The sequence below is a fragment of the Nematolebias whitei genome, chromosome 6 (assembly GCF_014905685.2).
Source record: "Nematolebias whitei isolate Nwh7 chromosome 6, NemWhi1, whole genome shotgun sequence".
Lineage (NCBI taxonomy): Eukaryota > Metazoa > Chordata > Actinopteri > Cyprinodontiformes > Rivulidae > Nematolebias > Nematolebias whitei.
The window spans coordinates 41276150-41292098 of NC_056503.1; the positions used below are offsets into that span (position 1 = coordinate 41276150).

Sequence of the window (15949 nt, forward strand, 5' to 3'; positions counted from 1 at the left end):
TCCTGTTGTAGTAAGTAGTAGTTTATTTTAGTATTTACTTTAGTAGTTAGTAGTTTATTTTTGTATTTACTATAGTAGTAAGTGGTAGTTTATTTTAGTATTTACTGTAGTAGTAAGTGGTAGTTTATTTTAGTATTTACTTTAGTAGTAAGTGGTAGTTTATTTTAATATTTTAGTAGTATGTAGTAGTTTATTTTAGTCTTTACTGTAGTAGTAAGTAGTAGTTTATTTTAGTCTTTACTGTAGTAGTAAGTAGTAGTTTATTTTAGTCTTTACTGTAGTAGTAAGTAGTAGTTTATTTTAGTCTTTACTCTTGTAGTTTAGCACAGCATGTCATGATCTCAGCTCTCTGGCTCCGGCTGCTCTCTGCTAGCGCTCTCGGCCACGCCCACTTCTCCGCTGCATAGCAAAGATCCGACATGCTGCAGGAGGAAGCTTCTCCTGCAGCTGTGGGCTGCACACAGGTGCTAAATAATTTAAAATAAAATATTCCATGCCGATCATACGGCTCATCTATCAATCAGCCAGTTGTGTGTCATGTCCAATCTTACTTTGAAAAAAACACGATAGAGCGAGTCCGCGAAAAACGAAGAACCGCGAAGTAGCAAGGGACTACTGTAGTTTATTATTTTTCTGTACAGTTTTTGAGCATCAAGAACGCCAGAAATCATCCGACATCAAAGCCAGAGTGAGTCTAAGTATACGGCTGACCTCATCCTCAGGAGATAAAAACTTGGTTTTCTCCAGTGCGGTCTAAAATCCGTTCAGATCAATTGCACAAGGACTCTCCTTTTCATTACAAAACGCTCAGCGTGGTTATGCAAGCTAGCTGATGGGAACCTGGAAATCGTACTGCGCACAGTGTATCACAAATTTTTCATCACAACAACTTCATATGTGAAAGACATTGTCCCACCTAGCTTAGTTAATAAAAGCACCCTCTGCTGTCTCCGACTCTCCACCTCCCACACAATGGAGCTTCAGTTATCAATATGCGAGTGTCCTGTTTTGGGGAAAATTAATCTCTGGTGACCAAACTGCATGATGAGATGCGTGAATAATTCACAGCTTGTTGTTTATTTGACCTTCAACAGTTTGCGTGTGTGTGTTTTTGTGTCTTGTTAGTTGGGAGGTGCTGCGTTTCCTGCTGTCAAACCTGTGCTGGTGGATGGAGGAGTACCGTTTTGATGGCTTCAGATTTGATGGCATCACCTCTATGCTATACCATCATCACGGTATCGGTAAGACTAGTTTGAGTGTGCACCTCTGGACATTAAAGTGATACCGTCTCTCCTTTGTCTGTCTGCACCTCAGACAGCTCAGGGTTTAGGACAAATGTAAAGGCTGGATTTGATCTCATCTAAACACACAACTATATCCAAATGAGAACACGAGTAAACCTTGTAAACTAATTCCATTATACCACAGAATTAAAATCCAGCCCTTGTTAATTAGCATAATAACAAGCTGTTAAGAGCTGTGCTGACATTTGTCGAGGAGATGAAGTGAAAACGGTATCGGTAAAAAAAAAATGTGATGAGTTTGGAAGTCTGGGTGGAGAGCAGGATGAGCGTTCACTGCGTGGGTGTTTCCCCCTCAGGCACGGGCTTCTCTGGAGACTACAGTGAATACTTTGGCCTACAAGTGGATGAAGACTCTTTGGTGTACCTGATGCTCGCCAATCACATTGTGCATACTCTTTATCCTGACTGCATCACTGTTGCAGAGGTAAAAACAAACTCCATCACATGCACACTCAACATCTGCTGTGCAATTTCCCTGCCCTCAGCTTTTATTAGTGAAAAGCACTTAATAATGAGGGATAGGCTACTTGTTCTTTTGTTGCTGTAATTAAACGTTACTTTAAAAAAATAATGAGTGGTTTTTGGCTTGAAAATTGCACAATGTACACATTTTATTAATAAACTGTTGTTCTGTAAAATGTGCAACTGTAGTGATATTCCAACAAGTGATAGTTGGTGTATGACTTGTCTGCAGGATGTGTCGGGGATGCCTGCGCTCTGCAGGAGAGTGGAGGAGGGAGGACTTGGATTTGATTATCGACTGGCCATGGCAATTCCTGACAAGTGGATTCAGGTAAAGAAACTTCTCTGAACTTTACCTCTCGTAGGGACTCTTTTTTTATTTATTTTTATGTTGGCATATTTCTTGTGCTGTCTTAACCATTGTGTTTTAGTCACTGATGAGATCATTACACTATGCCCTTGCATTTTAAAACCAAATGCCATTTATGAGAGTTTCCTTTTGTTTTGTTTTTCTATAACGTTAATTGTTTTGATTATTCTCACACTTGGAAAAGATATCTTAATCTCAGTCTGTTTTTATCTGGTTAAATAAAGGTGCTGATGCCTTTAAAAACAAAAATAGCTGAGCTTTGAAAGGTTTGTGTTCATTTAACCTCATAAATGTTTGTCGTTTCCTAACGTGCTCCAACTGCTTTTAATACTGGTCAAAGTTTTTCATGGAGCAGTAACACTTTATCAGAATCAGAATCCGCTTTATTGTCATTGCATTTTCAGTACAGCCCGTCCAAGAGAACAACATAAACAACAACTGACATGGGGAGACGGCGGTGACTGAGGCCACCGCCTCGGTAGATGTAGCCTTATTTTCAGATAAGGAAAAAGAAACATGAGGGGGAGGGTAGGTGTAAGAAAGAAAAAAAAAAATCAATTCTCGCATTGTGTCCTACGGGATACAGTATTAGAGTTGCAAAAAAAATGACCTCAGCTTAACATAAAAAGCACATACCGTAAATAGACATAATACATATGCGTGTGGAGTGGGTAGGTGGTGGGGGTTCCAGCACGGCCGCCAGGTGAGCAACGCAGCCCTTTGGCGCCTTCGCATCTCCTAGGATGCTGCACCAGGGGAGGCAATGAGGAAGGCCATTGAAGGCATGAGTTTGAGGGGAAGTCGTAGCACAGCACAGCCCAGAGCCATAGTCCTGATGAGAGGTGTTTGTTTATCAGCCAGCTTAGTTGAGCTCTGACACAAAGACCTAGCATTTGCAGAAGAAGTTCATATCACTTGCCACCTTTCATGTCAGAGTTTTAAGCTAAACTTGTTTTATGCTGACAAGGATCAAAACTATAAAAGTTTTGGTCAAACCTTGTAAATGACGTTGTGTGAGATGGTGTGAAAGCGTTCATGCATGTGTTGACTCTCAGCTACCACCATGCCAGATTTGAATTTATTATCTGTTAAAAATGATGTAGCCATTTTTGTTACTTAGAGCAAATAGCTATGGCCCCTTAAAGTGCTGGTAAAATGGACTGTACTTGTATAGCGCCTTTCTGTCTTATCAAGATACTCAAATCACTTTACAATACAATCTGTGCCTCATTTACCCGTTCAAGGTTCAAGGTGACGTTGTCATTCGCATCGCATGTGGTACATGAGGCGGAACAAAATTGTGTATCCAACGTCCCAGTTACACCCAATAATAGCAAAAGTATAAAAAGGAAATGGTATATAAGGATCTAAGATATACGCTAAACAATAATAATGTAATAGAATGCGATGTATTAAACAGCAGCCTGAACACGAGTCTGTTGTGAGCAGATGGGTATGAACATACCCCTTCATACAGCACTCTACTGTATCTATGCAAAGAATAATCAGTGCTTTATCACATTCATGCACCGATGGGACACTAGTCGGAGGCAATGAGGGTTCAGTGTCTTGCCCAGGGACACTTAGGCATGTGACTGCTGGTGGAATCGAACCCCCACCTCTTTCATTGGAGGACGACTGCGCTAGCCACAGCCGCCCCAAAGGCCTCTGGGCTAAGCAGTGCTGTAGGCCCCCCACCAACCTTAACCATTCACTCCACCCCTTGGCCCACACACACAATTTTACCCTAAAATTCACCTTCTAATTATAATCTGTTCACTGGTTCATGAGATATTTTGTTAACACTACAGACAAACACACACATTGCCCCTCCCCTTTGGCAGCGGGCAAATAAAACAATCATTACAAAATAGTAGCAAAACTACAAATGAATTATAATTATAACCTAAGAATTGGAACGTTTTAAAAAATAATTTATGATTGCCGTCAGTCTTCTAAAGATCAGCTCTGTCTGCTTTTTTGGGATGTTTATCGTGTATTTGTCTTTAAATGCACAAGCAGACTCAAAGATTTAAAGATAATAAAGTAACTATTTTTATAATTATGAAACAAATGTTGCAATGTCATGAAGACCATTAAAAAATGATAATTAAACAAACACAACCGTTGTTTTGTTTTAAAAGTCTTTGTTTGAACATGTTTGGTTTTAAAATAACCTTTCTTTTTTTATTTTTTATCATTGTAGCCTGCAGGGACGTGAATATTAAATTATTTTTTTATTTTCTCCTTATCTAAAGCAGTGCCAATTTATTTATTTTTTTCTTCTATAATTCTACCTTCTGTTTTAACTAGGTAGGGACATTATTTACCCTGCAGAGACAGAGCTAGGGAATAAGTGAGTGAAGTCACATAATTATTAAAAAAAATAAAAGCATCTGGATTACACAACCATTATGGTCCTATTTTCTTTGATCACCAATTTCTCTTTGTGCAGGGATTTATATTTTAATGTGAAGAGAAATACAGATAACATTTAATTAGTTTTAGCACAAAGGTCATTCACGTTTTGATTCACACTGAAATTTTCTTTTGGCGGAGCTTTGAATGAGCAGACTGCTACCTTTTACATGTAATCATATTCAGTCATATTTCTATTGCGTCTTAATGCGAGGTGACATTATAAAGCATTAAAGGCAGAGTTTTATTTTAGTTGCGTGACAAGTCGGACGATTTGGAAAAATAATCAAAATGTTGGTTCGTATGGAAGAAAAAATAATAATTTTGCAGACACGTCACCCCCACAGGGGAAACAAAGTAGGTAATTGTATACGCTGAGTCGGCATTCATGCTATTTTTTTTCCTGTTTAGAGTTTTTTTATTTTTTTACTGTAATTGCTTCAGCATGCATTCAGCTATTTCAGCCTTTCTGTCATCAAAACATTCGGCTCATTCAGAACATTGGGGCTATGACTTTTGTAACTTAAACTTTTCGAAGTGTTTAACTTGATGAACTATATGCCACTAAAAAAGAAAGATGCCCCCTCAATTAGGCCACTTCTGTTGTGTCTTGAAGACATCAAAGCCTGGATGTCTTTAAACTTCTTAAATTTCAATGAAAAGAAAACAGAAGTGATGGTGTTTGGTCCTAGTGGCTCTTGTGAACCTTGCCCTGTGGATCTGGGCCTTCTGGCACCACATGTAAAGAAAACCGTTTCTAACTTGGGTTTTAAAATGGACAGTGATTTTAAATGATTCCCAGATTGGAGCGGTGGTCAAGACCAGTTTTTATCACCTCAGACAGCTGGCTAAGGTAAAGCCCATCCTCACAAAACAGCAGCTGGAAACAGTAATCCATGCCTTCGTCACCTCTCGGCTGAATTACTGTAACACTCTTTACCTTGGAGTCAGCCAGTCCTCCCTCAGATGTCTCCAGTTGGTCCAGAACGCTGCTGCTCGGCTTCTAACTGGAGTTCAAAAGAGGGAGTACATCACCCCCACTCTGGCTTCACTCCACTGGCTGCCTGTTCATTTTAGAGTTCATTTTAAGATTCTTTTATTTGTTTTTAAAAGTTTAAATGGTCTTGCTCCATCCTGCCTCTTTGAGCTGCTTCATCCATACTCTCCTGCTCGGTGCCTCAGATCAGCTGATCAGCTGCTCATGGAGGTGCCGAGGTCCAAACGGAGGCTCAGAGGGGACAAAGCTTTTTCTGTTGCTGCTCCAAGACTGTGGAACGATCTTCCTCTTCCCATCAGACGAGCCTCTTCACTGTCCAGTTTTAAAACTCTTTTAACAACACATTTTTACTCCCTGGATTTTAACACAGGCTGAATTTTACTCTGCACTGTTTTTATTGATCTTAATGTTTTAACAACTGCTTTATTTTTATGTGTTTAGATTTTCTTGATTTTATGTGTACAGCACTTTGTTGCAGCTGTGGTTGTTTTAAAGGGCTTTATAAATAAAGTATTATTATTATTATTTACAATTGCTTTTCTTATTTTACTGCACTGTGGTTAAATCCTTGAAAAACTGTAAAAAAAATGTAATCTTCAGCATATTTGCTGTTTTCTCATGCTTCCTTTTGTCTCCCTCTGCGTCCATTTTGTCCAAATATGTGCCCCTTTTGCCTTATTATGCATCTTTGTCTCATTGTTCTTTTTTGTCTCATGCATAATTTTTTATGTACCCTTTTTTAAAAATGTCTCCTTATTTGTCCTTTAAGCCGTTTTACGTGCTCTTTTTTTTTTTTTTTTCCTTTTTTTCCATTTCCCTTGAGTTTATTTTTTTGTCTCCCAACATGTCCTTTTAGGTCTCAAAGTTCATGCTCAGTCATCCAGGTACAAAATCCAATAATGGTCAATCAGGTCACCTGGACAGTTTATTTTTTGTGGAAAGACGTTCCGCGCTCTATCCGGAGGGCTTCATCAGTCTGAGGAATCCCAAGTAAACTGTTTTCCCCACTAAGCAGTACACTCCTTTAGTGGACCAACCAGTTTGCTGAAGATAAGATGGTTTCTTGGGGCTATCCTGTCCCTCGTTGACTCCTCCCAGGCAGGCAGCCACAGCCAAAGTGGTTCAAGACATCAAAGTTCATGTTCATCAACAGTTTACTTGGGACTCCTCAGACTAACGAAGCCCTATGGACCAACGGACCAAGGACCAATGCAGACATGTTCCTGCTTTTAGTTTTCTACATTCGCCTTATAATCTAGCTGTTTTTTTTTTTGGTTTTTTTGCCAAAGTATTTGTTAAAAAAAAAAAAAAAAAATCTGTATGCCTTTTTAAAACTATTGTCGTCCATTGTTGTCATCATTCCTTGTTGAAATCAGGTCTCTCTTGTAAATGAGTCCTCGAGACTCAATGGGATTTACTGTCTAAATAAAGGTTGAATGAATGAATAGAGGGCGAAACATCTTTCCACAAAAACGAAACTGTCCAGATGACCTGATTGACCATTACTGGATGTCCTTTTAGACTTTTTATCACTCCATATATGTCCTTTTAAGTTTTTGTGCATTCTTTTTGTCTTCTTACGGACGGCTGTTGCTGAGTGGTTAGAGCAGTCGTCCCCCAGTGCAAAAGTTGGGTGTTTAAATCCACCAGCAGTCACATGCCGAAGTGTTCCTGGGCAAGACACTGAACCCCTCATTGCCTCCGATGTGTGTCCCATCGGTGTATGAATGTGATGATTAGACTCGTCTCTGCTTTTTGCAGATGATGTGGTTCTGTTGGCGTCTTTAGGCCACAACTTTTAGCATACGTCGGGGCAGTTCACTGCCGCTTCTTCTCAGCATTCAAACAATTTAGTAGAAGGTTCAGGCATCTGATTAAGATGCTTCCTGATTGCCTTCTTATGAAGGCTTCCAGAACAGACCCAGAACCCTCTGGAGGGATTATGTGTCTTCTATCACCTGAGAATGCTTTGGGGAGTTGGAGAGTTTTTTTTGGGAAAGGTATGTCTGGGTCCTTCTCTTGGATCTGTTGCATCCACAAGCCTTGAATGCAACTTGTTGTTCATTGGTAGCAAACAGTAAAAACTGAGCTCAGTTTTGCTCTCTGCATTCTCATAGAAAAGTAATCAACAGGTAGTTTTGTTTTCAAATGCATGCAGAAGCTCACACTAAGAAATGCTGCTGATGTGAGGCTTATTGTGAACAATACCTCTGTTTTGTGAGTTCAGCTTCTTTTGTGTGCTTACACATTGTTTGTTGATGAATGGGCAACTATTAAAGAACAAATACAAGGAGTCAGATTTTTTTGTTGAAAATACTCCAGACAAAGTACTGCTAGAGCTATATTAGCTCATTTCCTTCTGGAGTTAAAAGGGCTGTATAACTGCTGATGATTTGCAGCTATAATAGTGGAACAAAAACCTGCAACAAAAGTCTTTTTAACGTGCTCACTTCAGAGGTCACATGAATGCTGCATTGTTTGAAATGGGGGAGCTTGGTGGGGATAAAGACTGGATTTCTTCTACTCTGAGCTGGTAATGTGACGGGCTTCGCCCCTGGAAATCTGAACAACTCCCTGAATAATAAAACTTAAGACCTTGGGGAATCGCAACAAAGTCGTATTGAGTTTTTTAGTTAATTGTGACATCAGACTGTGGCACAGTGGTAGAGCACTCTTCTCGGGACTGAGAAGTCGCAGGTTTGATTTCCTGCCATGCCCATATGTTGTGGTGTCCTTGAGCAAGACACTATTTCCTAACTGTTTACAACATTGTTCACAACAGTGCATGAGATCACCCATATCATGATATCATTTACAAGTCCATACATCTATCTTTTACCCACTTCTTCCTTTTTGTGTCGCGGGGGTCACTGGTGCCCATGTCCAGCAGTCACTATGTGAGAGGCAGGGGACACCCTGGACAGGTCTCCAGTCCATCACAGGGCTGCATGGAGACAAACGACAAAAACAACCATTCACTCTCTCACTCACACCTAAGGACAATTTAGAGTTACCAATCAGCCTAACATGCATGTTTTTGCTCAGTGGGAGGAAACCGGAGTACCCGGAGAAAACCCACGCATGCACGGAGAGAACATGCAAACTCCACCCAGAATGGCCCCCGGACCGGGATTTGATCCGCCGACCTTCTCGCTGAGGGGCAGCAACTCTACCAGTTGCGCCACCGTGCTGCCCATCATTTAGCAGAATTTGATCAAAAAGGCTGTAACTCCACCCCTTCTCATTGTAATATAATTTTTGTTTAAAACTCTTGTAATGAACTCTGTGGTAGGTAATATGCATTCCTTCAAGCAATGCTAAGTTTTTAATTATAACTGTATCGGATGAGGAAATATTGTTTTTTCTGCTTCAGCCTGACAATTGGGTCCGATCTATTCTGCAGGAAAATAATATTCTCTGTCTCCATTGACAACAGCCAAATATGATAAGATTATTTAGCAGTGTGGTACCACTCAGCAGTGCATCTGTCTGCAGGGGGAAATCGTAGGCACCAAACATTCACAAATCCTCAACAGCAACCGATGAAGCACCCTTTAGCTCAACACTTCAGTCCAAACTGCCACTGTGAAAGTACTTAATAGCCCACAATGGGAAAACACGGTTCAGTCATCAGCTCCGTAACTCTGAGATGCTGAAGCCAAGCAGCTCTGGGAAAATACATGCATACGCCGCCATTCTTCCAGAGACGAGAAGTGCATCTGAAAGTTTCTCCTGCATGAGCTGAGCGGTTGTCAGAAAGTTTGCCTTCTCACAGCCTTTTCCTGATAAAAGTACCATCCATTTATAGTCTGAATACTACCGTGTGTTTTTATGAAATCACCAAATATTACTTTAGAAAACGAATTTGTAGGAACACAGGCAGACGGCAGGTTATCTCTGGGGATGTGTCAGTCTGCATGGGTTTGGCTTCTGGATAGATGTGATTGCTCTGTGTGTGTGTGTTTGTTTTCAGCACGCAGAGGCCTTTTTATACATTTGAAGAAAGATGCTGTTTGCAGAATACCTGAAAGGTTGATGGTTGGAGTAAAGCATCTTTTAGCAACCAGACCACAATGAACATTAAAGTACAACCCCAAATTTGAACAGCTTTTTGACATATTAAACATAAACAAATCTAAGAAACTTGCATTTTATTCACAATAGAACATAAACATTTAAAATGTTTAAACTAAGAAATTGTACAACTTGTTGAATAAAATAGATGTTTTCAATTTTGCGGCAGCAACACATTTCAAAAAAGTTTGAACAGGGCAATGTTTCCCAATGTGGAGCATCTCCACTTTTTTATCAAGTTTGTCAACGTCCAGAACCCGAGGAGGCCAGCTGCTCAGGGGTTTGGAAGGGAATGTTGTTCTATTCTGGTCTGATATGGGATTCTAGCTGTTAAGCAATTCTGGGTTGTCTTTGCTGGGTGGATGCGTATATTGTTCTAAAACCTGTGTATTCAGTTCTGAGAGACACAAATACCATCAGAAAGGCAGAAGTTTGAACTCTGCTCTGATAACTGACTGCCTGGTCCCTCTCTCCTCTTTAGTAAAAAGAATGAGGTTTACCCAGAAATTAACATTTTGATTTGTCTGACTAGATAACAATGTTGCACTTTGGCTCAGTCCATGTTAAATGAGAATATGGCAGCATTTACACAACATGATAAAGCTTTAACCTTCATTTATAGATGGCATCATGAATAAACTATTTACATAATAATTTTTGTAGAAATGCTCTGAATGCTATGCAGTGCTAAAAGAATCCATAAAATACTCTGGCTTTTTATTTTTATTTTTTATCAGTGCTCCCTGAGGGCCCGAAGTTCAGAGACAAACTATACCGACTTTTGGCCTTTCTGAGTATCGACATTTTTGATATAATGAACTGTAGATTATTGTACATTTAAAATCTTTCCAATTTTTCATTAAGGGACATAATCCTCAAATTGTTTCAGTATTTTGAGATGCAGGATTTTACAGACTGGTGAGCCTCTGCCCATCTTTACTTGTGAGAGATTCAGCCTCCCTCGTTAATTTTTCGTTTTTTCACCAAGTCCTCATATAGAACTGTTGCCATTTTCAATTCAATTCAGTTTATTTGTATAGCACCAAGTCACAACACAAATCATCTCAGTGCACTGAACACAAACATCCATCCATAAAGTAAGTTAACATTATTTATCTGAGGAGCAGACTGCTTTGAGTCTTAACTTGGTCACAGACTCTCATCTTGAGCAAGCATGAAGGCGACAGTGGAAAGGAAAAACTCCCTCATGAGGAAGAAACCTTTAACAGAACCAGGCTCAGGACAAGCGGCCATCTGCTTCGACCGGCTGGATTTGAGAGGAACGGGAAGGAGGAACAGATACACAATGGCAGGTCAAGAGTGTTAAGATAGAAATAGTATCAAATGAAAACTATTTAATTTTAACAATTAATTTTAAGAATGTAGGTCAATTCGTCCCCCAGTAGTCTAAGCCTATGGCAGCATAACAAGCCAACCCTAACTATAGGATTTATCAAAAAGGAAAGTCTTAAGCCCAGTCTTAAAACTGGACATTGTGTCAGCCTCACGGACAGAAACTGGAAGTTGGTTCCTCAAGAGAGGAGCCTGATAACTGAAAGATCTTCCTCCCATTCTGCTTTTAGGAACTTTATGAACCGCAAATAAGCCATGTGAGAGCAGCGAAGTGCTCTGTTAGGAAAATATGGCACAGTAAGATCAGTAGTACTAGATGGAGCTAGGTTGTTGAGAGCTTTGTAGGTTCGAAGTCAAATTTTGAATTTCTTGACTGGACAGGGAGCCAGTGGAGAGAAGCTAAAACTGGAGAAGTATAACCTATAACCCATTTAACCAAATGCATTACAAAATGCTCCTCCAGATGTTCCATATTGTACCACTGACTTTTACAGATTTATTTTGCCCCATGTCACCTTTCTTGATGTTTCTCCCTTAAATATTCAAAAGTACTTTTTTTTTTTGTAAATGCAATTTCTTAGGTTAAACATTGATACCATGTTCAATTATGAATATAATATGGTTTTATATTTTTACATCATTTCATTCCATTTTTATTTACAATTTACACATTGTCCCAACTTTTTTTTGAAACTGAACTTGTATATTTCCTCATATTTTGGTGGGAAAGTGCAACAGATATGTGACCTCGGCTCAGCATGCCTGCACTGGTTTCTTGTGTTTCTCAAAGGGGGGAAGTCAATGCATCGTTAATCAAGCCTGTCTTGCACAGCAGTTGGTTTCACTCCATAGCGGGGATGGAAGGAGGAGAAAAGAAGGTTAGAGAGATATCGTCCAAGACTTGACCTTCCTCGGTGATACGGACACTAGCTGGGAAGCCGACAAAGCTGCACCTCAGAGGTTTCACCGATTTATCTCTACACCCCCTCTAGAAAGGCAGCTGCTGTTTTTACTTGTCAAAAAAAAAAAATATTGCAAGCAATGCAGCATTTGTTTAGATACCACTTCTAGTTGCATATTTTTAATTAAAATTTATTGCCTCCCTGAAGAGACCCGAGTGCTCGAGGGAGAGAAAGTGAGCAGCGAAATTCTTCTGTATGTGCGCGAGGAAGCATTCACATGAACATGGCTTGGGTCTAGTCAGTGAAGTGCATTCAGGGCTAGCCTTGCCTCTTCTCACAGAGTGTCAATTAGGGAGGGATTTGAATGGTCTGAAGTGGAGCCTCCAGTGAGGTGTGTGTTGCAGAAAAGGAGAGCTGAAGCGGGGAGGGCAAGCATTCAGGAGGAGAGACAGAGAGACGGGAAGAAACGGAAGGAACGAGAAACAAAGACACAGAGCAACAGAGCTGAGCTTATTTATAGATTCACATGTGTGCACGAATGAATCTCCCTCAGTTCCTTTGGCTGGGGCCTCACGCTGTGTTTTGTCCTCAGCTTGACTGATTGATATGACTCATTTACTGGCTGCAGAAGGCTGTTAGGACCAACAGACTGTGAAAAATTAAGATATCCTAATGAGAGGAGCAGATAAGGCGCACAGCTCAAGTTTGGATGATTCGATCTGATTATGACCATAAAATGCTGTCACTCCTAATGGATAATGTTACAAAGCCCTCTAATTTAACAAGCACCCTTCCCTCAAGCTACAATAGATTGAGATGTAATTGAAACAATTAGAGGCGGAGGGAGAAAGAGGGCTCCATGCTAGCGGTCTGGATATGAAAGGTTGATGCCGGCGTCCCTCTGCTTCTCCTCGTGGTTCAACTTGAACGACCTCTGAGTCAATTGTCTCAATTTTTGCTTCTGTTCCTCCATTTATTTTAATTGAATGAAAATATCAGCCTGAACAGCTCTCTCCTTATTAGTTTCTGGGAGAGGAGGGAAATATATATATATATATATATATATATATATATATATATATATATATATATATATATATATATATATATATATATATATATTTCTAGTCTGCGGTACTTTGCTCTGTCCATCATGCCAGAAACACTTTCAATTAACATGACTTAATAAAACTCAGGCTGCTGGCGGGCAGTGATGGACCTCGGCTTGTTTATGTAAACATGCCAACAGCTTTATCGCTAGCCTTAAATGGTGTTCACTCTTTTTGACCTGCTCTGCTGGTGGCCAGATCTGCTCGCCCCGCTTTGAACGGCGGCACCATTTCAGATTTGTCCTGCTTAATTACACTTCGAGGCCCCCTCTTGCTTGGTGTTAACTGGCTTTTCTTGGCGGGGCTCTTAATAGAAAAAACTGCGACTTGACCTAAGGAGCACCTTTCAGCCGAGGGAAGCCTTACTGCGGAGAATGTTTCTCTTGGCAGAACGCTCATTAAGCTGCGAACACGTGAAGATGCGTGGACTTTTAGATGGATTCACAGGACCGTGTGGGGCACGCCACCTCTGGTTTTTCCTCACCTCGGGGGGCGGCACTGTTTTTGTGATGAGGTGACGTCTCCATAGCAACGAAAGCCGAAGCACTTTCCAACTGCGCGTCTAGCTAAATCCGCAGATGCCGGATGCTCGGGTCAGCCACAAAATGTAAAACAAGAGCTTTAAACTAAACCCATCTCTGCCATTTAGGTTCTTTCAAGCACCATGTGAGAGGCTCTTGAATCAGTCGCTGCATGCTAGTAGTGGAGAGATGACCTCATCCTGCACTGCAAGACTTTCGTTTTTTTTATTTTATTTTATTTCTGGCTCTTTCTAATTAATCCGGGCCCTCTGGTTGGCTCTTGACAGCAGGCTTGTAAAGTAAGATTTGTGCACTGCTCATTATCATTGATGAAGTGGAGTGTCAGCGGTGCCAGGAAGCTCGGCTGGCCGGGGCTGATGTGGGTGAGCTGGTGTTAGAGGAGTCGTCAACCCATTTACTTCTGTCTCTGCTTCGACAGTCCCACTCCCAGATTAATTGCTCCCAGACCACTTTTGTGGTTGAATTGAATTGTAATGATTCATAAGGAAGTGTAAAATGTCTGATTGTACGTGGATGTGGAGGCAGCCCGACTGATCTCTGGGGTGCTCTCCGTAGATTCACTTGTTTAGTTTTATATTGAAGCCAGTAGAGAAATGGAAAAAAGTCTTGAGAGGGTTTTATTATTTTCAGCTAATGTTCCATTTTAAGTTCATCCACTGTATTGAAATGCATTGTAACTGCATTAAAGCTGCAGATTGTGAGACTGCGAGCAAGCTGCCCGCACTAACAATTCAATTTCTCTCTGTGAGATGGCAAATTTTTAAAGTGATACCCAAATAGCTATGATCAGCATGTTTAGAGCTGAACTTGTAGGGGAGTTTGCATAACACATACCCTAGTGATTTGTTCACTTTCTGCACCAATTTGATTGGTTCTCAAGGTCAGATGGACCTGGAATAGAAAACTGGAGGATTAATAACTAAAACAAAGACAAAACAAAATGTAATTGCAATTGATTTAGGTTGATCAAATTCCCTCAAGCAAAATCAATGAGTACCAAGGATGTTTTTTTTCTTCGCTCTGTTAAGATTTAAAAAAAAAATTTTAAATTGCATTGTAGAAGCTCAATAAGCTCAGTAACCCAATCTAAACCTACCAACTATGATATGTTGTTTTTTTAGAACTGTTTAATGCTGTTCGTGGAAACTTCCTTATAGTGCAGTTCATGCACATTTATGGCCAGCAGGAGTGAGGGAGTCCTCGAAGTCTTCTAGTGACAAGTTTTAAGGTGTTAACAGTTTTTAAAATCAGAAATCTAATGTGTTGTTTTGAAAATAATTTTCAAATGAGCTGTTGTTTTCTTTATTTTTGAACATTCAGTATATGGTGCTATGGAAAAGTATTTGCCCACTTACAGCTTTCTCCTCTCCTTACTTTTTTTGGTCACACTAAAATGTTTCAGGTCAACAATAAATCTTAATATCAGATAACTTGAGTAAATGTAACGTGCAGTTTTTATATAATTATTTAATTTATAATATAAAGGGGGGGGGGGGAAGCTAATCAAACCAACCTGGCCACATGTGAAAAAATAATTACCGTATTTTTCGACCTATAAGTCAGTTTTTTGCATAATTTACATGCCCTGCGACTTATAGGCCAAAGTGACATGTTTATGGACTTTTCCCCATATTTATAAACCATTTTTTGGCTGAAATATGACTGTTTTCATTCATTCTGACTGTTTGTTGTTGTTGTTTTTGCAGTACCACTTTCAGCCACTTGATGGCAGCAAAGTAGTAGTAGGTGTATGACATGCCGTTGTATCATGTAATAAGTTAAATATGGCTATAATGTCAAATTCAAAAAAGTTCAAGACAAAAACAACTGGACTTTATTATACTTTACTTTACACTTTATTATTTTTGTCTTGAACTTTTTTGAATTTACCATGTCCTGGATGACTGAGAATCTTCACCAGCTATTAATGTCTCAATCGGCCTGCCATAGTCTCCCCACCTTCATTCTTCTCGCTGCTTGGAATCATCAAACCAGCTTCACTGCCCCAGCAAAATGCAGCTAATTTGACCATTAAAGTACATTTATGAAGCAAATGTTAGACTGAGATGCATCTTTGCTATAATTTTGAGCAAACAAATAATTGTTTAGGTGCTTTTCTTGTTAGTTTTTGGAGAAACGAGCCGCATTCCTCCTCCCTTTTTTCTTCCTCTGCGTGTTCACGGAGCACCGAGGCAGCAAAACTATTTTTGAAATTCAGCTGATTTGACAATTAAAGTGCATTTTTTTAAGGAATAGTTAAACTGAGACACACCTTTGCTATAATTTCGAGCAAACAAAACAAATTTTTTAGGTGGTTATCTTCTTAAATTTGCACAGCGATTCGTCGCTGCAGGCGTTTACTTCTGCGTATTGGCTTTTGAAATACAGCTGATTTGATCGTCAAAGTGCATTTATTAA

The 15949-nt window shown here is 39.9% G+C and overlaps 1 protein-coding gene across 1 annotated transcript in view; it reads left to right on the plus strand.

Annotated features, from left to right (window-relative positions):
- gbe1b (glucan (1,4-alpha-), branching enzyme 1b) overlaps positions 1-15949 on the plus strand; it is a 149395-nt gene that overhangs the window by 62079 nt on the left and 71367 nt on the right. Inside the window, exons 8-10 of the mRNA XM_037677622.1 lie at positions 1126-1241; positions 1601-1728; positions 1999-2097. Coding sequence (XP_037533550.1) covers positions 1126-1241; positions 1601-1728; positions 1999-2097 — 343 coding nt within the window. The remainder of the gene's footprint in view (positions 1-1125; positions 1242-1600; positions 1729-1998; positions 2098-15949) is intronic.